The 24,471-nt window shown below is 53.6% G+C and overlaps 1 protein-coding gene across 1 annotated transcript; it reads right to left on the bottom strand.

Moving 5' to 3' along the window:
* Nucleotides 1–1,278: 1,278 nt before the first annotated feature.
* TTLL13 (tubulin tyrosine ligase like 13) lies at nucleotides 1,279–24,175 on the bottom strand. Its single transcript, XM_084642204.1, is given in 17 exon segments — nucleotides 1,279–1,427; nucleotides 2,887–3,136; nucleotides 4,197–4,569; nucleotides 8,117–8,317; nucleotides 8,688–8,871; nucleotides 9,382–9,570; nucleotides 10,890–11,074; nucleotides 11,683–11,908; nucleotides 12,293–12,378; nucleotides 13,710–13,853; nucleotides 14,128–14,284; nucleotides 15,630–15,760; nucleotides 16,307–16,425; nucleotides 17,577–17,617; nucleotides 20,325–20,631; nucleotides 23,917–24,034; nucleotides 24,036–24,175. Coding segments are annotated over 17 exon segments (2,844 nt in total). The 5' UTR covers nucleotides 24,156–24,175; the 3' UTR covers nucleotides 1,279–1,414.
* Between the last annotated feature and the right edge of the window lie 296 nt (nucleotides 24,176–24,471).

Here is a 24,471-nt window from a genome sequence, read left to right as displayed (position 1 = left end):
AGAGCAGGGAGATCGAAAGCATCTGTTCTCCCCATCTCATAACACAAATAAGGGACACTCGGTGACACTGCAGGGGGGGCAGTTCAAACCCAATCAAAGGAAACACTTTTCACACAACTGCTGATCAGAATATTCCACCATCATTAAGTATTTTGACAGGGAAATTAAACCTTGTGCTTCACAGTTTAAAACAATCTTTAATGACCAGGGATTAAACTAAAACCTAGATGGGGCAGATTACCCTACATCTGCCTCCTGGGAGGTTCTTCACCTTCTCAAGCATCAGGTACTAGTCACTCTTGGAAACAGGATCCTGGACTAGGGTGCCCAGATCTCCCAATTTTATAGGGACAGTCCCGATTTTTGGGTCTTTTTCTTATATAGGCTCGTATTACCCCTGAGCCCCATCCCAATTTTTTGCCCTTGCTGTCTGGTCACCCTATCCTGGACAAGTTGGATTGTGGGTCTGAGCCAGTCTGGTATTTGTCAGTCCCTGTGAACTCATCGAGTGGCTGTTGCTATGTACTCACTCAGCCTCTCGCACAGTGCAGTGAGGGAATGAAAGGGGTTAGTAGAACAAGCAAGCAACTGCTTTGTTTTGACCCTCATGCGCTGCTTTGTTGCTGGCACCCAGTGCCAAGAGGCTGAACAACAGCTTCCTGCAGCTAGGCACCACAGAGAGCCCTGAACAACATATAGGCCAGCAGGTTCCTTTCCTAAGGTATGTGGAGGGCAGCCCAGCCAGTGGGGACTAAGCCCATGAGGGAAGAATCAGAGAGTACCTCCCAGAGCCAGGCCTTGCCACGGAAAACCATTCCCCATCTGCTGCAATGCTGCAGGGGTCACGGGCAAAAGGACAGACTGACGGAGAATTGTAAAACAGTATAAAACTTTAATAAGACAGATACAAAAGAACAAACTCTCGCAGCCCTGAAGGAAATAAGCCCTGCCCTGAGTCACTAACGCTGCCCTGCTATTAGAGTGCTGATCAGTAGGTGTGGGGGAGAGGTTGCAGTTACAGGCTGGGATCCCAGCTACAGGACAAAGTCGGCTGCAGAGGATGGTGCCGAATACTATTAACAAAATCCCTTGCACAGCATTGTTTGAAAACAGCTCTGTCCAGTGGAGACGTGACTCTAGAGTGCTCACTAAATGGTGTCTGAAGTGCTCAGCCCTCACTGAGGGGCTCCTCATCTGCAGCAGACACCTGCGTTTTCATCACTAGCTGCCAGGTCATCGCAGCAGGCCTGGGGTCACTGTTTCCCTTGTCTCCCCCTCATCTGTCTGTCCCCTTGGAGGTTTTTCTCCCTTCCACGCAGAAGAAACCATGTCTTTTGGCACAGCCATCACCTTTGGCTGCAGGATTCCCAAGGCCATTGGTCCCTTTTTTCCCCAGAGACTGTTTGGCCAAGGTTCAGGTCCATTTCCTGTGGGGGAAGCAAGCAATCACTGATGACAGAAGGTCTGGGTTTGCTTCGGGGACACAAACAGATCAGATTGGAGGAGCCAGAGAGCTGGGGAGCAAAGAATCAATATGCTTCTCCCCCTCAACAGCTCAGGTGAGCCACGCTGGGGAGAGAGGAAACTACAGAGCAAAACCAGCTGCCAGCAGCTAAGCCTATGGCCCTCTACAAGCTTATTGGTACAGCCCAGTGGGCCTTGCAGGGAGAGGGGATGCTGGGATCCTGTTCAGACCTGAGTGCAGACATTGTGCTGGAGAACGCTCCCGGGGGGCTTGTAGTGGCCGCAAAGGGTAGGGTGCACACCAATTACCCAAACCGGGGGCACTCTCACTAAATGCATTTGCTCAGCCCTAGTTCTGAACACTCGCCAGACCCTTTGGCAAATGCTTCCTCCATCCAGCTTCATGGGAAAGCCCAAGAGATGGAAACATTCTTTCAAATGGGAAATAAGGGTTAAACTGAGACATTCTGGGTGAGGACAGAATTCCATCCCAGCTCCTGAGGGCAGGGCCCATGGGCAACGGTGAGCGGCAATTCGCCTCTTGTTTCATATCGATTTAGCCGTAGCTGGTATCCTCACTCCCACAGGTTGCATGGTGACCCCAGGTTAGCTTTCTTTGTACAGTCGGATATGAACAAGCAAAACTGGGTTTAGACATGTGGCTTGACCTCCCACTCATCAAGCCAATCAAATCCCATGGACAGTCCCTTCCAATGCAAACTGCCCACAGCAGCTGTAGGAAGCAGCATTACGGGAGCACGGATTACCATTATTCACCAGTACCTAGAGGCCAGCTAGGTTAGCCTGCTGTGGTGCTGGCCACCGCACAAACATAGCCCCTGCCCTAAAGAGTTTACAATCTAATAAGGCCGAGTTATAGCCCATTTGGGAAGAGCTCGGTAAAAGAGTCTGTGGACTTGCTCCAGCATGGCAGCGGGACCCGCACTGCAAAGAGGGATGTTCCAAGGTGCCAGAGGGGTAAGGAGCTTTTCTCTGCTGAATCAGGAATGGGACTATGGGGACAAGCTCTCAGCAGATTTACAGCATGGCTCATTATAGATAATGCAACCCAGGGAGAACGAAGCAAGGGCCTGAGAGGTGGCACCAGTGGGTGAAAATACTAGCTGATTGTTTCATTCCTGATGGTCTCCAGCCATTTTACAGTGTTCAAACAGGGCTGGCCTAAGTTGCCATGGCTCTGAAATGCAGCTATCCCTGCAGTGGGACATATCTGCTGTTAACAGAGCACACTACTCCACAGGAGGAGTTTGTTAGGAGGGGTGGGGAGGCGAAGAATAATGTACTCGAGCTGGCATCTGGCCAGGATAACAGGGCAAACCTCCTCCTGTGGGGACACTAGCTCTGCAGGCAGCACAAGCGGTGAGGAGCTCGCTGGAAGCCAGCTGCAGGCAGGGCCATTACCTGTGGTGGTTGAAGTTGAGCATGGGCATGGCACTGGTGCGGTGTGAGGTGTCTGAGCGCTGGACGATGGGAGCAGAGGCAGAGTTGATGGCTAGCTCGTGGACTGCAGCACGGCTTAGGGGGTGTGTCACTGAGGGGAACGTGCAGTCACTATACGTGTGATTTGGAGCCTTTCCAGCATGAGCCAGGTACCTCAGAGAGTCAGAGTAACCACTGGCCACATGGAGGGGCCGCCTGGGGGCATGGGCATCTGAAATGAGAGCACAGGAGGGATACAAAGCAGGGCTGGAGCATCCCAGGAGGGACACCAAAGATGCCTCTTGATGTTTGCCTCAAGCATGCCAGGCTACATGGCCACAGACCTATGTTAAGGCACTGGCTGGAAGCTGGGGCAGTTCTCCAAAGACTGAGGGGATAAATACCCTGCCCCTCAACTCCTCTCTTCTGCCAGAAGCCCTGACTGCAGCAGGGAGCAGGAAGGGCAGTGTGGCTCCGGGAAGGGGACAGTGGGAGAACTAGAGTTACTGTTGAGTTTTTCCCCCGGCAGTGACAGTGTCTGTGCGACCCCCTCCTACAGCGGAGGGCCCAAAGTAGTGGCAGTCCTTCAGGAGTCTGGTTGGGAATACACAGGGTTATTGACTGATACCCTGGAGCCATGTCACTCACAGGGACCCCTAAGACACTCTTGGGCCATAACCGTCTGAAGGGGCATTATGGCACCCCCAGTCCACTCCCATTTCTAAAACAACTGCTCTCCTCAGACACTATCACGGCGGCTGCCTGCTGCTGTCCCCCTTTCCAAACACAGATGAACTTACACCCTGCTCACTTTGCAGCAGCTGGTCCCATGTGCAGGTGCAGGGGAGAACACATCTCCTCAGGGACAAAGATCTCCACTGGCTTCCAGCCCTTAGAGTCCAGCACACACTCACCCTCTACGGGTCTCTGAGGGTCTTCACTGATTCTGAGTTTAATTTCCCTGCTTACTCCCTGAACATGAAACTAGACACTAATGGCACCCAGACCTTTCAAACATCCATGGCCCCTTTGAGAGTCTCAGTGCTGGAAATTAGGAGACAAATCAAGTAAGATGGAACACTTCTACCATGTCACCAGCTGTGCCAGAGGAGAATGCCCTGGGAATCCAGTCAGACGAGAGAAAGTCTCCCACTAACCAAACCATATCAATGGGGAGAACAGGAGAGCCATAGATGCCTGGAAGGCAACTCAGAGTTAGGTTATGTCTCCCAAAAGAGAGGATGCTTTAGAACTGACACCAGCAGTATGCCAGACCCCAATTCTGTACTCACGGCCTTCAACCTTGTTTCTGGCGCTGGAGAATCTCCGGCCTCCTTCCTTCAGCATCTTTGCCAGAGCACAGGGCTCGGTGACTATCGGTGTCCCCAGAGTGTGGCTTCCTAACCAGCTCATGTTCTTCTGCGGCTGCAGGCCATGCTGTGGCTTATACTGTGCACGGTAGGGGATGCTCTGGCCCATCCCTGACAGGGTACCCAGGAGGGTGGGAATGAAGCCCTGGTTGCCCAGCATCTGGGCTCTGGCCGCAGGCTGCTGCAAGATCTGCTGTCCTAACTCCCGGACTGTGCCTCCCAGGAGCGAGAGGGGGACAAGGGTCATTAACCCCTGTGTCTCCCGGTTCCCAAACACATCCTGAAGGAACTGCGGCTGGAAGAAAAGAAGAGCAGCGACGTGTGTTTTAATTCCTGGGTGGGCATGGTTAGGGAGTGGAGAAGGGCTGTCCTCCTTATAGGCTTTAAGGTCAGAACAGAAGGGACCATGCTGATCGTCTAGTCTGCCGCCTGCACATCACAGGCCACAGAACCTCGCCCACCCACTCCTGTAACAGACCCCTGGCCTCTGGCTGAGTCACTGAACTCTTCAGATCATGAGTTAAAGTTACGGAGAATCCACCATTTCCACTAGTTTAACCCTGCAAGTGACTCATGCCCCATCCTGCAGAGGAAGGTGAAAAGCCTCCAAGGACTCTGCCAGTCTGACCTGGGGGGAAATTTCTTCCCAACCCCCCTATTTAACCTGTTACTGTTACACCCCTGAGAATCCTCCCTGCATTTTCACCCCATTTACACCCCACACTTACAGTCAGAGATTCTGAGGCCAGAAGAGACCACTGTGATTCTCTAGTCTGACCTCCAGTACAACATAGGCCAGAGAACTGCTGCTTGCAGCCCATCACTTCTGACTCAGTGAGAGTTGCTCTGTTACACAGACACACCCACCCTGGATTTCAAGATACCAAAAGATGGGCTTGATACTGTGACACACCCACCCAAAGTGGGCCAGTAGCTTTGCAGGCAGCTTGCAGCCACCTGAGTGACCTGCTTTATGCTGAGAACAGGGCCCTACTAATTATCCTTCGCACACTGCATGTTTCTAAAGCACTCAAGCTACGTGACACACACTGTGTGTGCCGTTAGTGTACGTGCTACAGACTGCTGTCACATTCCCTGGAACGGGCCAGCCCCACACAGAATGCCAGGAGATCAGGGATGGGCATTTGTCAGGGTGCAATTTTTAGATAAGTCTTTGTCGCTCCTTTCAGCCCCACTTGGTCAAAGGGCTCCCTTTACATAGGTCTCCCAGATGTTAGACAGCTACTCCAGAGTTCACTTTCTTCAGCTAGTAAAATTGTCACTGAAATGGAAAAATAGCCCCTGTGTCTAAAGGTGATCTGATCTCTAGGGGGTTTCTCATGGCCCAGCACTGGAGGGCCACATTCTCTTGCTGCTTGCTGCTCATTGGTATATGAATATTTGCACTAGGACAGAGAGTGCAGCAGAAAATCATACTCATGGCCATGTGTTTTCCCTAACAAAGTGGAACACCTGCAGTGAATGGAGGAGGGCTTGATGTTTGACAGAGAATCTGCTTTCCCCAGACTTGCTTTTTTCCCTACAGACAGATTAATTTTAGATTAATTTTTTTCACTGCAGAAGGAAGGGGCATTGAAGGCATTTCCGGTGCCTACAGGAGCTCATTTGGGCAGTAATACTAGCCACCCTGAGGACTGTGAATGGAACCCTCTCACCACATCCTGCACTTGATCACTGGAAATATACCGAAGTGCTGTTAAAGTCTGATGAGTGGTTATATGGGCTAGTGTACACGACACAAGCTCTGCCCATGAAACCATGCCCGCAGAGCATATGCCAAAAGGAGTAATTTGTAGGTCCCTATAGAAAGGCCACCTGCCTAAATGATGCTAGCTAAGCCAGCAGAAGAGCTCGTCTGTGGGCACAGCTGTGTCTACACTGGGGTTCTGCAGGCAGAGCCTGTGGGCGGTGTGTGTTTTCACACCCCTCATCAACACAGCTCTGCCAACACAACTTGGTAGTGTAGAGCTGGCCAAGAACAACAGCCCCGTCTTCTCCAGCAGAGCAGCTCCTCTTCTTCACAAGGCTTCCACTCCTGTTAGCTAACTCTAGTGAAGACAAGGCCACTGAGAGCAGATGTCCCAGAGTGCACAGCTCAACCTTGAGCCAGGACACCAGGCTGTGATGCGCACTGGGACTTGTGGGCTCCATAGGGAGCACTTCACAGAGGCCCCCGTGACCTGTTCCATGGGGTGCTGAAAGATGGGGCCCCTCAGATCAAGTGCCTGCAGGACCTTCCTCTGGACTCTTGGGAGGCCCCTGAGGAATCCCTTTTCGACCCTTTTGAACACAGGAAAAATTAACATAAAACCAGGCCAATCCAAGGACCCAGACCCAGCACCCATTCTCATTTAACCCAGCCAGAGGAACTTCTCCAAGCCAGCAATGCCCAGTGTACAGTGGAGTCGCATCATACGCGCATTTAACTTACGCAAATTCAACTATACACATTCGGCAAAAAAAAAAGAAAAATAACAGTAACTCGCAGCGGTGGAGTAGGAGTCGACGGGAGAGCGCTCGGGGGTCGATTCATTGCATCTAGACTAGACGCGATAAATCAACCCCTGCTGGATCGACCGCTGCCCACTGAGTGTGAGCATCTCGCCGCACTGAGTGTGATTCTAGTGTTTAAAGATATGTATTTTTCGTACAACATGGCCCCTAAATGCAAGCCAACTACTTAATCTGGTGCACAACCGAAGAAATAGCGATCTGTTCCAATGCTGGAGGAAAAACTGGCTGTGTTGGACTTATTGAGAGATGGTATGTCGGTCTCTAACGTGGCGTGTAAATATGGCTGCAACGAATCTAGCATCTGTGCCATCAAGATTAGAGAGAGAAATTCATCAAGCCGTGGCATCAAGTGCTCCAATAACTGCTAAGGTGATGAGCCAGGTGTGTGATAAGACTTTAGTGAAGACTGAAAAGGCATTAAACTTATGGCAGGAAGACATGAACTGTAAACTCGTGCTCTTAGCTTCTATGCGCAGTTCAAACCTCCCGCCGAAGAGGGACAGCCTTCTGATGAGAAGGAATTCAAAGCCAGCCAAGGCTGGCTTAACAGTTTTAGGAACCGCTTCAACCTCAAAAACGTGCAGACTACTGGTGAAGCTGCATCTGCCAATGAAGAGGCAGCAAAAGCCTCCCCCGAACAACTAAAGAATATCACAGAAGAAAAGGGCTGTCTTCCAGAACATGTTTTTAATGCTGACGAGACTGGGCTCTTCTGGGAAAAAACGCCCAACCGCACTTACACTTCGAAATCAGAAAGACAAGCCCCTGGCTTCAAAGCAGCTAAAGACCGTGTGACTGTGTTGTTTTGTGGCAATGCGGCTGGGTATTTAATAAAGCCGGGCTTGCTCTACAGGGCTGCATATCCCTGTGCCCTAAAAGGCAAGAACAAAAATCTCCTGCCTGTGTTCTGGCAATCAAATAAAAAGGCTTGGGTGAGGGCAGCATTCTTTCTGGATTGGTTCCAGAGTGTTTCATTCCGGAGGTCAAGCGGTACCTCGAAGAGAAAGGACTTGACTTTAAAGCGTTGCTGATGGCAGACAATGCTCCTGGCCATCCTGAGGCACTCCAGTTTGCGCATAACGACGCTGAAGTCATCTTTCTCCCTTTTCTATTCTTTCATTCTTCTATCTCTCTCTCTTTTTGACTATATGCAATTTTCGCCTTATGCGCTGACTTTAGAACCTAACCCCTGCATAAGATGCGACTCCCCTGTACTCAGCTCCTCCTGCTCCTGTCTGTGCAGGGCCACCAAGAATACTACCTACTGCACTAGCCTTGGGAGGTGCCTGTGAGCAGCCCACCTTTACCTGGCTCTCGGAGATATTGATGTGGGGCCTGTGGACATTCACAGGCCTGGGCTCAGCTGTGTGGAGCAGCCGAGAGAGCTGATCCACGATGCCCAGACCCCGGATGAGGTTTTCGCGCTGCAGAAGAGCCTTGATCCTCTCTACTTCCTCATCTTCCACTATCTCCTGGGGCCGCATGGAGTCAAACACCATCTGCTGCATCTTAGGACAGAAATACACCTTGAGTTACAGCATGGGCGGGGGGGCTGGACGACAGACTAACAGAGGAAGGAGAGTGACTGAGGCCACAAACTCTGCTGGGGTCAGGAACAGGGCCTGGGCCACAAGTTCCAGTGTGGAGCAGGAAGGAGACTCCAGTCGGGGGTAAAAGGGGTAGGGGGCCATAGACTCCCATGGGCTGGCTGTTCACAGCACTCCCCAGCACAGGTCAGCAGCAGTACAAACTCCACAAAGACGAGCTCAGTCCTTGGCTGGTGTGGGAGATGTCAGTGCCCCAAGCTCTCCTCCTGGTGCCAGGTGGCTCCATTTGACATGCCCCATGGAGCTGCATGCTGGATGAGAGCAGGGGTACCTTCCTGTCGCAGGTCCTGGTGCTGCTATAGGTGAGGCGGGTGGGAGGAACCTTGGCCTTTCTGCGGATGCGGGATTTCTCCCCAGCTGACTCTCCCTGCAGGTTCTCCTTTCGCTCCTTTTTCTTCTTCCCAGTAGTAGCCTCTCGTTGCTCTTGCTTCAAGCGAATTTCCTCCAGCTGCTGCCTGGCAAGAACCAACAGTCTTGGTCACTGCCGCTCAGTGTGAGATCTTGTGCCAAGCTGTGCTGACCCCAATGGAGGTGACATAAGGCACAGCCAAGGACTGCTCTCCGGAGCAGCGTCCAGGATGGTGAATGTGCTGGGAAATGGCCCCAGGCCCTTAAAAGCTGTTACCACCCCCATAAGGAAATGCCCTTTGCACCAGGTTGTGCCACCTAGATGGGGTGGAGACGGGTCTACTCAAATGCACCAGGACACATGTGATAAACCACCTCCAGAATCCATAAACAATGGACTCTGGCGTGTCTCCCGCTCAGGTCCAGAGGGAGGGCGGAGAGGTTACGTGGAGGACACAGTGTCTTCCCCTGGCAATGGAGCCAGGGCTCCGCTCCTAGGTGCTCACCCCTCCACATGCTTTAGGCAGCAGTAGCTGTTCCCAACAGAGAGACAAGCGGTGAACACTCTCTGCCTCATGGCATTCAATGAGGAGGGCTTTTTCACAGGAGCAATGTACCTGGCACACTCCTCTCTTGCCTTGGAAGCCACTGTTTCCTGGAAGAGGGAGCCGCTGTGCTTGAAGAATGGCTCATACTTGTCTGTCTCGAGCGCAGGGTAAATGCGCCGGTACCCTCCCAGGTGCGTGTTCTCATACTTCTCCGCTTGGGCCAGCCAGGCCGCCTGGCTGTTTTCTAACTGCTCACGTCTGCCGTCAGAAAGCAAAGATGAAGGCAGGAGGAGCTATGGTAGACAATCCCTAGAGATTGTTGTACAGGCAGCAGGGTGGGACAGGTTCCAGATGCTGCCCTGTCCAGGAGTCTAGCTGGCATTTCTCCCCTTCCCCATCTGGGAACGCCGGCGTGCATTCACTGCACCAAGCCAATGCACCCTCCCATTTGGTATCTCCTCCAGCTGGGCAGTACAGGCAAAGCAGGGAGGCTCAGAGCTCCTCTCTCCAACTGAAGGGCTCCCATGGTTCCCACCCTTCTCAGCCAACAGTACCAGTTTACAAGAGCTCAGCTGTCTCATCCGGGCCTGCCATATTTCATCCAGCTGTGAGCACTCCAGGCTGCCTGGGAGAGGGGGCAGCAGAGCCCCATGCAGTGGGGCTGGAACAGTTTTTATAGTGGGGGTGCTGAGAGCCTCTGAACCTAACTGTAACCCCTGGATATGATGGAAACCACTTCAAGCCAGGGGGTGCGGCAGCCCCCCAGCACCCTGGGTTCTAGCACCTATGGACCCAGGGGCAGCAGAGCACAGGGGTTAATATGCCCCTCGTGTCCAGGCTTTAGTTACTTGATGTAATTAATTGAAACTGGTGTCTGGGAGGGAGCTCCTGCCCACCCTGCCTCGATAGGCGGCCAATCCAAACTGGCCTCAACAGTTGTGTATTGGCTTTAGCCATGAATTGACATGTCTGCACGAATGGGCAGGGAAGCAACACTGCTTTGTGAAGAAGTAGGGTTGTCAACCTTCCAGGATTGGCCAGGAGTCTCCCGGAATCGGCATCCATCTCCTGGTGACTATTGAAAGCAATCCGGGAGATTTTAATAGGATATTTTAAGATAATGACATTATGTCATATTGGGTGGGGGGAATCTCCCGGAATAGCTTCAGTCAGAGTTGGCAACCCTATAGAGAATCTGGAGCCTCAAAACTTTTGTGGGAAAAAGGCCACGTGTCACCGGGTACAGTGCCCCCGGATGGCCAGGGAGGGCCCTGTGACCAAACCGCACAGTTGACTGGGAGAAGTAGTAAGCAGCCTGGAGTGGGGCTGAGTCTAGAGTACCAGGAATCAGACATGTCTCGGGGCTGGGAGCCTCAAACCCGGGTCTCCTCCGGGATGCTGAAAGCCTGAGCCCTCTCCCCTTACAGGTGACAATGTTCTCAACAGTGCCACAGCCCCAGAGGGATTTCAACGGCCACAAAGCAGCCTTTGGCCTCTCATGCTCGTTACTCTGTTCCCTGCTGTGCCCCCTGCTCTCCCCAAAGGCCTGCCGCACTCCTCCTTGGGGTGAGTAGTACCTGGCTTCACGAGGTGGCTGGTGGGCCTGGAAGAGTCGCTCCTTCACCCGTCGCTTGTCCTCTTCCAGCACCTTCCTCTTGTCACAGGCTCGCAGGTTTATCAGGTTGATGGTGTCACAGAGCAAAGCGTCCTTCACCTCTCGGTCCAAGTGCGAGTCCGTGGTGAAACTGGGAGAGTGATTCACCTGCCAAGACAAATGGCTAGTCTAACACACACACGTGCAGCTCCACAAATCTGCTGCAGGCAGCAGGATTGCTGGCCTCAGACCCTTCACCACCTCCTGTTCCTTCATTCCTCTCTGGCAGCCTCTTGTCCCACAGCTGCAATCTTTCCTATCATGGTAATACCAGTAAGCATGGTGCTGCTGTGTGGGGCTGATGTTTGCTGTTGCTGCTTTCACGGCACAAAGTGCCATCTAATGATCAGCCAGGCTGCAGGTATAACTTTCTGGCTTCTCACTGACCACCAAGGACACTGAGGAGAGCACACACAGGTTCTGAATGGTGCTGCAGAGATCCACGCAGCTCAGTGACTCAGGGGAGTCCGTTATTATGCCAGGAACTTGCGGAAGATGTTTCCTTGTGGACTGTAGATTGCTTGGCTATTTGCCTCCAGAGATCCTCATTTAATGGAGTGCTGCAGAGATTGCAGGTGGCAGTGTCAATCAAACTAAAACTATCTGAAACATGCCCCAGGCTTTAGTTCTAATTCTCTCATTGGGCAACAAAAGCCCTCAACCATCTGCTGTGCCGAGGGGGAGATTTCCAGGCCACCGGAGAGGTTTTCACTCACCTCCAGCAGCCAGGGTTTCAGCTTTCTGTCTAGCAGGATGTCAAAGCCCAGAATCTCAAAGCAGGCACAACCGGTGATGTGGTTGGGGAAGCAGGTGCGGTAGTTGTGCTTCAGAACAGGGTGGGCTGAGATAAGGGTCTTTATAATGATGTCCTCAATGTCTTCCCAGAGTTCTGTCGTGTCGTAGCTGTTGTCCATCATCCAGGCATTCAAGGTAGACAGTTTCCTGTTTGGGGAACAAGGGGGTGATAAGAGCTGCCCAAGTCAAAGTGGGTCTGCAGCAGTAGCAAGCAATGTCACCACACTGGCTCCATGGCTCAGAACAGCGTGGGGAACTCAGGGGACTGAGCCCCAGTGCCGCTTCTTACAAAGCCAGCAAAGTCCCAGAGGTGCCCCAGATATAGGAGCTAAACTGAGGGGACAGTTCTGTGCTCAGAATTAACAAGCAAAGAGACAGTTGGACCAGGAGCCCAAGACCCTAAAGCGGGTGATCTCCACCTAAGTGACCTTAAAAGAGAACATGGGGTGAGCCCGCACAGCATGCTGCCCCATCAATTGGCCTCCCAGCAGGAAGTGAACAGGACCTGTGGTGGCATAGGCAGGATGGTACCTCTTACTGCCCATCATGTCGTCTCGGATGAAGTTTTCATTATGTTTGTTGATAGCATAGTTGGTCAGGTGCATGCAGATATCGTCCTGAGAGAGGGACAGCAAGAGACCTTCACACTCAATCTCTGAGTGCCAGTGAGAGACAAGAGGCTCCAGATGCTCAGCCTTCTGTCCGGCAACTGCTGCTCACCTCTGCCCCAGCACCAGCACCTCACCTCTGTCCCAGCACCACTACCTCCTCCCCTCCCCAAGGCTATTCCTTCACCCCAGGCCTAAATTCTTCACCCTTCCACTCTAAGATGCCTGATTTCAGGTCAGCAGCAAAACCCCACAAACCTATGAACACATGGCCAGAGCCTGCTGTGGCTGAAATCTGCCTGGTGCAGCAGCAGCCAGCTGGTCCTGGACACATCTCTCAGATTGTTTACCCCAGCACAAATTAGACCTGCGTGGGGATTGGTGTCATCCAAGCCACTGGCAATGGCTTCTGAGGAACCATCTGCCACCTGGAGATAGCGAGAGCCATGCCCTCTGCCCACCCCATATGCCAGTGCTGAGGAGTGGGAGATAGGAGTGGGCTACACTAGATCTGTGCCCACTGGGGTATGCCCCATGCTGCCCCCCAGCAGAGGAGGTACAGGCAATTTCTGCAAGAGGAGCAGAGAAGAGAATCTGCCCCTTTTCTTTATTGATCCCAAAGCAGAACACCCCCTGAGACACTCAGCTACTAGGGGAGGGACTGTGTCAGTAGGTAGGTATGTGCAGAGCCCTGCAAATCTGCAGATATCCATGGCTATCCACATGCATAGATGCGGACATCCAACCAGGTTTGTGGATCGTGGCTCGGATGCGCATATAAATTTTGTATAGCGCAGGGCTCTAGGTATGCAGCACAGATTAGCTAGAGTACTTCCCAGCTGAGGCAATAGCTCGGGATGAGTGCTTGCTAGAGGTATTTGGATGGACTCCACCTCTGCGTAATGCTGTGTAAGGCACAGAGCCCAATGAGGAGACCTTCTCCCCTTCCCTTTCCTTCTCCATCTCCCCATTCTCCATCGCTCCTCCTGCCATCTCTGGATGCTGCCAGGGGGGTAATCACTCTGCTCCCTGTTCTGCCCCTGAAGCCTGGGCAAAGCAGGGAGCAGAGCAGACCCAAGGGAACGGGGGCTGTGCATCAGAGATGTGGCAGCAGGTGGATAAGGCCAGGAAACAGCCCACTTGGGGGATCCTGGAGCTCCTGAAATAACCATCCTGACATGGAGTAAAAGGAATGGGGGAGGAGCAAAACCGAGCAGGAGGCAGAGGAGGGAGAAGAAGAGAAAGAGGCCCTGACTTCCCAGTGGTCTGCTGCCCTTAGGGCAAGTGTGTATTAATCCTATTGACACTATGTCAGTTGCTTGGAAACGTCCCTTCTTTACCAGGTTGCTGCTGCTGGGCTCGATGTACCTCATGGTGGCAAACCGGGCCAGCCCTTCCTCATAGACAAAAATCTTCAGGGGGTCACAGGATGTGACCAGGACATAGATACGCAGGTCAAATTTGAAGCCATCAATAAGGAAGGGCTGTGAGAGAAAAAGGGGGGAGTGCCCGTGAGACACAAAAGCCTTGCTAGCTGCATTGTGGCTGCATGGCTCAGGGTCTGCACTCTCCACAGCTCAGCTGGGAAGGAGAAATGCTGAGCAGCCTGGCGATGGCCCTGCTGGGAGGTGGCAACCTCGACGTTGCTGGCTGAGCTTTCACAGTGGAAGGCTGGCAGCAGTGGGGCACGGGACACTGGAAGGACATGGGAGGCCAGAAGCTCACACCTTTTTTCCAGGACACTGGCAGCCCCGTTACCTTGGATATGTACTGCTGGCAGATCAGGTGCTCCCCATGTTTAATCTCCTTTGGGTTGCGGGTTATGAAGATGCCCCTCCCTTGGCAGCCACTGTCTGGCTTGCAGATGTACGTCTTGTTTTTCCTCATGCGCCCGTAGGTCTGGAAATCCCCATAGCTATGTAATGAAGAAGTAGTGACTGTTAGAGCTGCAGGACTCTCCGGTGGCTGATTGGAGCACTGCATGCTGGGCCATGCAGGGCTCAGCACTGCCAGGGCAGCGAGAAGAGCAGTCCTACACTGTACTAGGCCACTCCTAGGTACATTATTTATCACTGTCTCATCACAGCCTTGGGGAGAAAGCCCTTATGGCTCTAAGCCCTGCTAGGTTAATATCTCCGTCTCCACCACAGAGAAAGGGTAACGAAACGGCAGCTGCTGCCTAGTCAGGACCCAGCAAGGTTTTAGCTCTGCTACTGTGGAAGGAGCAGGGGGAAACTAACCAACCCTTGGCCACAAGGAGAATGAAACAATAAAATACAATGGCGACATTCCTGTGGGCTCTCCTGAAAATGCATTTGCCAAACCGGACAGGGATGGATGTAAGAGGAGGCCGGAGGCCCAGGCCAGGATGCTCTGACCTGGGGCATAGAGTCAGCCTCCTACATTCAGATTTAGGCATCTAAATATATGGCCTAATCTCCAACAGTGCTGCACACTGATTGGTTCCAACGCCAGCTGCTGGGCACCTCAATTTTGAAAGTCAGGCCACTCATTTAGATGCCTAAATAGGAAGCTAGGCCCATGCTTCAGGCCCCAGTTTGAACACCCTGTCCACAGGTTATTGATCCCTCTCCCTGTGAACTGACACCTCACCACATGCTGCTGTGATCCCTTCCAGGCTTCGTCTGGCTAGTGTGCTGAATGTCCCCCTCACCACCAGCAAAGGGCAAGGCCAGGGGTGCTTGTGTGCTGGGAGGCGGGCACCGCTGCAGACACATGGACAGTCCATCCCTCCTAGGCCAGCAATGAGCCTCCCGCTCCACCGGGGAGCGGCCAGGTCCTGCACACCACCCTGAAGGATCCCTCCAGCTGACCAAGGAGGGGTGCTCATGGAGTGTTAGGGGAAATCCCACAGAATCACAGAAGTCAGAAGCAAAAATGACCTTTTAGGCTCATTCCCCTGCCCACTGAGGGCCAGGGCAGGATTCCCTTGCAGTCTATTTCCTGGGGTTTAGTCCAATTCAGATTTAAATCCCTCTAGGGATGGGGCTCCCACCCCTTCCCTGCGGGGAACAATTCCACAACCTAATACAATGCGATTACATTCTGAGATCTGGGACTCTCTAAATACAGAGCCACATCTTCTTACTTCCCAAGGAAGGCTACTGAGACCCAGAATCAGCAGTGGATCCTCCAGAAAGCACCTGCCCCATGGAAGCTGAGTTCAGTGGTCCCCACTACCCTTCCCTGCAGACAGCATCCGCCTGTCCAGCTGCTGGCTAGCAGTGCTGGTCACTCACTCAGCAGGCAGGCACCAGGTGCGGGGGAAGATACTGTACTCCTTGGGGAAGAGTTTGAGCATGCGGTTGAGGTTGCGGGCCAGCAGGTCCTTCCGGCAAATCTCCGTCATCCCCGGGAAATGGTTGATTTTCTGAAACAATGTGCAGCAGAAAGGACAAGTCAGCAAAAGGAGCAGAAGTGATAACACTTGAGAGCCAATGTGAGTCAGTTCAGGGAAGAACAGGACAGGAAGACAGCTACCCTGCCAGGTGTGCTTACTCTGAGCCCCATCAGCATGAGTTGTGTTCACTCTTCTCTCAAACCTGTGGTTTCCCCTCTCCAAGAACAGCATGATTCACAGAGAGGAGCAGCTGATCAACAAGAACCATGTGCTGAACAAGGACTCAGCAGCAGAGAGGGTGGCAGCTCTCTAGCTGTCATTCAACCTGTGGCTGATGGCACCACCTCAGGGGTACTAACAGGGCAAAGGCTCGGGGTGCTGCTGGGATCCTGCTCTCCCTGGTACAGACACGGACAGGCTGTGGAGACTGTCCCATAGGGAACAGAAGGGTAGCACTGTTGCTGACCTTGGATACTCTACTTCACTGCACCACACGACGTCCCACCAACTCCTCCCTGCCTCGTCCTCCCTGCCTGAGCTCCTCACACTCGCGGCCTGTCCATGAAGGGTCTTTACCTGAAACCTCTTCATTTCCATGACGCGCTCCAGAGAGACCGAGCAGTCAGTCCAGTACACCGTCCACTCCTCATCCTCCCCCACTTCTTTTAGGCCACAGTGTCGGGCAGCACGCCGCACTACAGCAAAACAAGCACATGGCAAGAGGCATCTCCAGGCAGGGCATGAGAGATGGGTCCCAAGAGTTCACACATCTCTCAGCTGAAGTAGATGGGAACAGGCTGGCAATGAAAGGAACACCCCAGGACTTCCACCCACACCTCCAAAGGGGAGAAAGACCTGGTGGGACCCTGGGGAATGTAGCAGGAACATACCCCTCCCTTAGCTGAACTGTCCACTGGATCTCACTCCTTGACTAATGACATATGTCAGCCTTGGAAATGCATTTGTCTGGTGATCCCAGGAAGGAGACAGAGGCCTGACACCAGATCTTTGGAGATGCCCAGTACGCCTCAGCTTCTTAGAAGGAACCCATCATCATAGTATCTGGCACCTCTTTGAGAGGAGGCGTCCAGTGTCCACTATTCCATCTAGAAACTCTGTGTTCTCTCCACAGCAGATGAGACTGTAACTTTCAGTACAGCAATTGTGCTCCATAATATGGAACTTGTGTATAATTGGCATTAACCAATACCTGGACGGAGATGCTGTCATATGTATTCTAACGCCACTCCCTCCCACAGAGAGGAGTAAGGTGAGAATCCTAAACCACCTGCCCAAAGTTCATTCCTGGAGGCACAGGCTTGAGAGGAGGGGTGTCCTGCACGGATCCAGCCCAGGCCAGTAATATATGCAAATCACTGCCATCCCAGGCTGCTCAGTGCCCTGCTGTAAGTGAAACGAGTGCAGTTTTCAGTGCGCGAGTGTCAACCCTGCAGACATCTGCCTCACAACTGGCACTATCTGAGCCCCTGTTGGCAATCTCGTTAGAGAATGTGCTATGGAGACTGAACTCCCCTGGCATTCCTAGAGGGGTAGGGCTCTCCAGACCAGGAGTGAGACACACTGGCAGGGGCCAGTGTGGGTGGGAAGCTCCCAGTGCTGCGACCAGAGCTGCACCGACTAAGTGAGGAGAGAGCTTCAGCCCAAAGTCTGGTCAAGTTGGCACCTTTCACCAGAGCAAAAGTCACTTCCAAAACAGCAATCAATCCATTGAAGCCATTGTGCAGCCCAAACCCAGTGCTAACAACCTTCTCCAGGTGCGGGGGCTCCACGGCACTTGCCAGTGAGATATGGTCTGAAAAGGAGCCCTGGCTTGCCTTCGACTCACCACTCTCATACTTGCAGTTGGTCAGGTTGATAGAGAGCAGCCTGGAATGGAGAGAGAGGAGAAAGCAATGGCTCAGTGCAGACATGCCCTGGTCACCAGCCTGGGCAGGCTCCAGGGAGCTATTCCTAGCCAGCTTTACTGAAGGGACCCACCCTTTGTCCGCCTAGTCTGGGGGGCAGCCCCTGCGCTGCCATTAGATGGCAGCTCCCAGGCCAGCTAGGATGGCAGGACTAAAGAAACATTTCACAGATTTTGTTTTGTGAATTCTAGATCCCAGAGACGTGGTGTCATCACAGCCCAAACTTCTCTACTCTGTGCATCTGGTTTTCCATACACAGCGACTTGTGCAACGATGGTGACTTAATGATGTCTATCTGTACAGAAACACTCAGCAAATCTGCTCTGGTCCCAGCAAAAGGGCAGACAGGCCTGGAGCAAGGAGTAGGTTCCCATTTGGAATTCCACATTGGGGGAATTTGAGTGACTCGAGATTCCTTGTCTGATTTTGAACAACCCCCAAAGACTCCAATAGGGTCCAGGCCCCAAAATTCAGAGCTGCCCATTATTCATTCTACTTTTGTCTGCTGTTTTTTGAAGGGTGTTTGATGGTAAATGGCTGAGACCTGGCACACATGTTCTCCCTGGCCACTACTCACCAATGCTTATTTTTCATATGAATAAACAAGCTAACTGAACATTTCTTACAACAAGGGATATGATGTGTTTCTCCCTTTGCATTTGAGGGCAGAAGTTTTAGAATAAATTACGTAAAAATTGTTCCCTGATGCCCCAGTGGTAATGCCCAAACTTTGCCCACTTCAGGATCAGATTTTCAGAACTGCATGTGCAGAAATCCATCAGCATAATTCATGCGTACCAACTGTCAGTCAGGCAGGTAACTGGTTAGTTGTTTATAAACTTCCTGCAATTGTGCACACAGCTGTTTGCACATACAAACTGAGGGCACAATTTTTGCAATCTGATCTTTGATGTGCATAAAATAGAGTAGATTGCAACTGCCCTCATCTTCAGCATAGAGGTGGCAGCCAGAGCCTTGACAGGCCACCAAATGCATGCAATGGTCCATCCAGAGCTGACTGGATGCAGATCCATCACACAGACTTCCCAAAGAATGAAACTACAATTCCCATCAGCCCCAACCCACTGCACTTCCCTTTCCCCTAGGCAGGTCCTGAACTAGGATGTGACCAGGCTCTGTTTTGGGAATGGGAGCTGCACAACAGCAGGAAAGAAGCCCCAGCCTCTGTGGATAGAGACACATGTGGAACAGGCTGAGATTGCTCGACGATACAGCTGTGTGCAGGTCTGTGTGGTACTCGTGGAGGAACAGCAGCTGGGCAGGAAGCCAGGGCACTGGGGCCCCAATAAGAGCCACTAACTCAGCTTGGCTTGGAACACTACAAGCACCTATTTGCTGGAACAGAGACTGGACTCTAGGGGGCATCCCACAGGTACTAAGCTGGGGTCATGGATCAGCGTTCATGACCCACTCCCCATCAGCACCTGGCCCAAGATGGGGAAGCTAATGATCCAACCAGCGGACCAAACTGATGATGAATGCCGGTCACAGGCCACCTGAGGAATGTTGTGCATATGCTAAGAAGAAGATAGAAACGTGGGGCTGGACAGAACCTCAAACAGTCATCTAGTCCAGTTCTCTGCGCTGAGGCAGGACCAAGTAAACCTAGACCAGCCCTGACAGGTGTTTGTCCAACCTGTTCTTAAAAACCTCCAATGACGGGGATTCTACAACCTCCCTTGGAAACCTAATCTGGAGTTTATCTACCCTTATAGTTAGAAAGTTTTTCCTAATATCTAACCTAAATCTCCCTGGCTGCAGATTAAGCCCATTGCTTCTTGTCCTATCTCCAGTGAATATGGAGAACAATTGATCACCACCCTCTTTATAACAGCCCTTCACGTAATTGAAGCCTGTGATCAAGTACCCCCACACACACTTTTTTCCTCAGGACTAAACATACATTTTTTAACCTTTCCCCATAGTCCAGTTTTTCTAAACCTTTTATCACTTTTGTTGCTCTCCTGTTGCATCACTCCAACTTGTCCACATCTTTCCTAATGTTTGGTGCCCAGAACTGGACACAGTGCTCCAGCTGAGGCCTCACCAGTGCTGAGCAGAGAAGGTGAACTAACATGAACTAACTGCTGCAGACAATTACTTCCTGTGTCTTACCGTCATACTGACGAGTCTTGATGCCTGACTGGACAGCCCCAGGGCCCAAACAAGAACCACTACCAGACACTTTGCACGCTAACTGCCCAAGTCTCTGTAGCTAGGGTATCTGCAAACTTTCCTGCCATCCCTAGAAAAATACCCTTTCACATTAGCCATGTCTCTGAGTAGTTATTGGGACCACCAGGGCTAGTGCCTATAAGGCCCCGATGCAGAAGCATCTACAGTGTTTGCCTCTGAGTTGTGGTATGCCTAGCACACTACTGGCAGCCTAGGGGTTTAGGGTACTGGGTAGCCACAGTAATTACACCTGAAAAGGTAACGTTCTCAGCATGTCACGTTCCATCCTGAGATAAGTGGCCTTTGAATGCCCCTGAAACAGATAGTAAATAAAAATCCAATAGGCAGCTGGCCACACAGACTTTGCTGGCTCCTCTTTGGGTCTGGTAGGACAGTGAGGTCTGGTAGGCCTAGGTGACAGCCTGAGGTACACACGGAAGTAGAAGGCAGAGGAAGGCGATGAGGAAACTCACCTGTGTTTTCTCTTTTTCTTTCTTGGAGTGGTCTCTGCTTCACAGTCTTCTGTCATTTGTTCTTCCAGATCAATCAGTGAGACAGTCGGCAGATCACTTTTTCCACTTGAACTGTGTTCACTCTTGTGCCCTAGGCATGTGTCCTCTGCCTCAAAAGCTCCCTCCTGAGGAGTGCCATCCTGACGCATATCTTTTCTTCCTCCACCCAGTCTCTTAATGTGTTCATTTGCAAACTCTTCTTCCTCCTCTTCCTCAGTATCATTCTCTGATTCGCTGCTGTCACTGGAGTTCATCTTCATTCTGTTAGCTGTTCTTACAAGTTGCATATAAAGAAACTAATCAGTATGTCACGTGCAAGACAACCTGAACTACCAGCTTAAACTACCAGCACCAGTCAATATCAGAGTGTCCCAAACCCAACCAAGGCCCAGGCATAGGCAAGTTCTAACAAGTCCTTTCTCTTATACCTGTCTGCCCTTTTCTCCTGGCCTACCCCCGCAATGACCCAGGGAGTCAGTCTTGCCTCTCTCTCTGCCCTTGTTCCCCAGCAAGCCTTCCACCCACAGAAGCTGTTCCTTTTTCCTTTCCTTTCGCTCTACGCCAGGTTACAGCGGTCACATTAACTCACTAGTGCACACTGAAGATCAGATTCGACTCTTGAAGAAATGATTTCAGGAGCTCTCCCTGGGGCTATTTCTAGGGAAGATGTACCTGTGTGATGAATCTAAGAAGCAGCCCCAGGAGACCTTTCTAGCTCCACAATAGAACTCCTGTGTCTTCTAAATACCTGAGAAGCCTGACTGTGTTGTCCTATTGCGTATAGGCAGCATACAAGGAAAAGGGTGACCCTTTATACCGTGTCCCTAATTACAGTATTTTTACACACCGTTGGATTGCCACACACAAACTGACAGGCTTAGAGTCATGTCACCTAAAGTTTGACCCCCATTGCCCTCCCAGTTAACAGGTTTTGGCACAATAGCTTTCCAGTGCAAACATCTGCTCCAGTCACTGTCCATTCTTCTACATCTTCAACGGCTCCACACTTGCACCCACTCCCTTGGATGAGGGATGCGTCTACCCACACCCACTTGCTCCTTACTTTCCCTTTTTTCAGGAAGTTTCCTAAGATCCCAAGAATACATCTGAATGCTTAGCCAGATGCACTGTCGGATGGGAATGTGTTATAGACAGTGAGCTGCTGCTTGGACAAACCACACACGCAAGTCCCAGCCCCACCCTCCATTTAGGTCCAAGGTCATTGGAATGATTTATGTGGAAATAAATGACCTTTATATAATGACCAGCAATGCCCATGAGGCCAGTCTGGCATGGTGCAATATGGGGCTCTGAGTTCAGGTTATGCTTACACATAATGACAGGTTTCAGAGTAGCAGCCGTGTTAGTCTGTATTCACCACTAGTACTCCTTTTCTTTTTGCTTACACATAAGCATCTTTAACATACAAGCCGTCTAAGAGTGTAGTGGTGCACACAAGCCAGCTTACTGCACTGTTCACTGGCAGAAAGTCGGAGGGGATTTAGGACAAGGCTGATCACCATATTTGGGGTTGGGAAGGAATTTTCCTCCAGGACAGACTGGCAGATGTCCTGGGGGTTTTTCGCCTTCCTCTACAGTGTGGGGCATGGGTCACTTGCTGGAGGATTCTCTGCACCTTGAAGTCTCATGATTTGAGGACTTCAATAGTTCAGACATAGGTTAGATGTTTGTACCAGGAGCGGGTGGGTGAGATTCTGTGTCCTGCGTTGTGCAGGAGGTCAGACTAGATGATCATAATGGTCCCTTCTGACCTTAAAGTCTATGATTCCTTATACTTAGAATGCCAGCATGTGCTGGCTGATAGGCAGCAATGTCAGTCATTGGCAAGGAAAATCGGCTATTACAATAGCCTGGGCAAGCACAGAAGAAACAATGTAACATGGGGTTATGACGCCTATGCTGTCACCTGAACATGGTGCGTAGGTACGACAGCAATGGGCACCCTGGAGGTATAACAGAAAGACAGACTGGCTTCCCACTGCAGCACACGGGGGCTATGCAGTTACTTTCCACGTGATGGGCCGGCAGTCCTAATGCACCCCAGGCCCCGCCTGTCATAGGGAATGTAACTGCACAGCCCCAGTGTGCTTCCCACAAGTATCTGATGGAGCCCACAGGAGGGTGCCCCAGCCTCCCGGGAGAGGCAGACGGGTGTGCCAGGTGTACGGGTAAGGTCTAACATCAGTGGCGGGCAGCACCACAGGAGGCCAACTGCTAGGACAGCCCAGGAGTGCGGGCTCCAGCTGGGGGTGTGGGGCTGGAGAAGTAGGGCCAGGGCCTAGCGTGGGATGGGGCACCTGATCCCCTCATTACGGCCCATCACCACCCCTACCCCTCCCTGAGATGATCCACCCCACCCAGAAGGGAGATCTAACTCCTGCAATGCCCTGCCCCCGCCCGTCCCCTGCTCCCCCAGGGGAGCCCTGCCCCACCCCCTGCTCCCCCAGGATGGGGTCCTCTCCCCCCCAGGGGGGCCCTGCTCCACCAGGATGGGGTCCTCCCCACCCCCTGCTCTCCCAGGGGGGCCCTGCCCCCTGCTGCCCCAGGATGGGGTCCTCTCCACCCCCACACCCAGGATGGGGTCCTCTCCCCCCAGGGGGGCCCTGCCCCACCCCAGCCCACCCCCTGCTGCCCCAGGATGGGGTCCTCTCCCCCCAGGGGGGCCCTGCCCCACCCCAGCCCACCCCCTGCTGCCCCAGGATGGGGTCCTCTCCACCCCCACACCCAGGATGGGGTCCTCTCCCCCCCAGGGGGGCCCTGCTCCACCCCCTGCTCTCCCAGGGGGGCCCTGCCCCAGCCCACCCCCTGCTGCCCCAGGATGGGGTCCTCTCCACCCCCACACCCAGGATCGGGTCCTCTCCCCCCCAGGGGGGCCCTGCTCCACCCCCTGCTCTCCCAGGGGGGCCCTGCCCCACCCCACCCCCTGCTGCCCCAGGATGGGGTCCTCTCCACCCCCACACCCAGGATGGGGTCCTCTCCCCCCCAGGGGGGCCCTGCTCCACCCCCTGCTCTCCCAGGGGGGCCCTGCCCCCTGCTGCCCCAGGATGGGGTCCTCTCCACCCCCACACCCAGGATGGGGTCCTCTCCCCCCAGGGGGGCCCTGCCCCACCCCAGCCCACCCCCTGCTGCCCCAGGATGGGGTCCTCTCCCCCCAGGGGGGCCCTGCCCCACCCCAGCCCACCCCCTGCTGCCCCAGGATGGGGTCCTCTCCACCCCCACACCCAGGATGGGGTCCTCTCCCCCCCAGGGGGGCCCTGCTCCACCCCCTGCTCTCCCAGGGGGGCCCTGCCCCAGCCCACCCCCTGCTGCCCCAGGATGGGGTCCTCTCCACCCCCACACCCAGGATGGGGTCCTCTCCCCCCCCCAGGGGGGCCCTGCTCCACCCCCTGCTCTCCCAGGGGGGCCCTGCCCCACCCCACCCCACCCCCTGCTGCCCCAGGATGGGGTCCTCTCCACCCCCACACCCAGGATGGGGTCCTCCCCCCCAGGGGGCCCTGCCCAGAGTGCGGCGGCCCCGCCCCAAGGGTGGGACCTGCCCGAGGCTCCGTCCCCGTTCGGCCCCGGCGGCTGGGCCCCGCCCCGGTTACCAGGCCGCTCTGGCCCGCGGGCGGGCGGGGCAAGGGCCCCTGGGGCAACAGCGGCAGCCGCGCCTCCCCCGGCTCCCGCAGGCCCTGACGCTGTCTCCATGGCGACGAAAGACCCCACCCCTCGTGGGAAACCAGCTCTGGGGGCGGGGTCAGAACACAGCCCGCCCCCGACACGCGAAGCCATAGAGACGGGGCCGCCGGCTAGAGCAGCCCGGCGGGCCTCGCCGGGCCGAAGCCGCGCGCCCGCGGATGGTCACGTGATCGGCAGGTTGGCCTGGCTCCGATAGGCTCGCGGGGCGTGTGAACTGGCCTTTGATTGGCCGAGGTAAGGGGGCAAGGCGTCAGGGCGGAAGTAACCCCTCCCAGCGTGCCTTGCGCTCCTGGGTGCTCCGTCCCCGGGGCAGGAGGGCCGCGCCGCGCCGCGGGGACTGAGGCATGATGGGAAGGAAGGGGGGCTCGGTGGCCGAGCGGAAGCGGCGAGGCGCTTCCCGCGGGCGCCC

Source organism: Lepidochelys olivacea (genome assembly GCF_965140295.1).
Source record: "Lepidochelys olivacea isolate rLepOli2 genome assembly, chromosome: 10".
Taxonomy (NCBI): Eukaryota; Metazoa; Chordata; order Testudines; family Cheloniidae; genus Lepidochelys; species Lepidochelys olivacea.
Note: the sequence above shows the minus strand (reverse complement) of the source record. Positions and strands in the feature narration are given on the sequence as shown.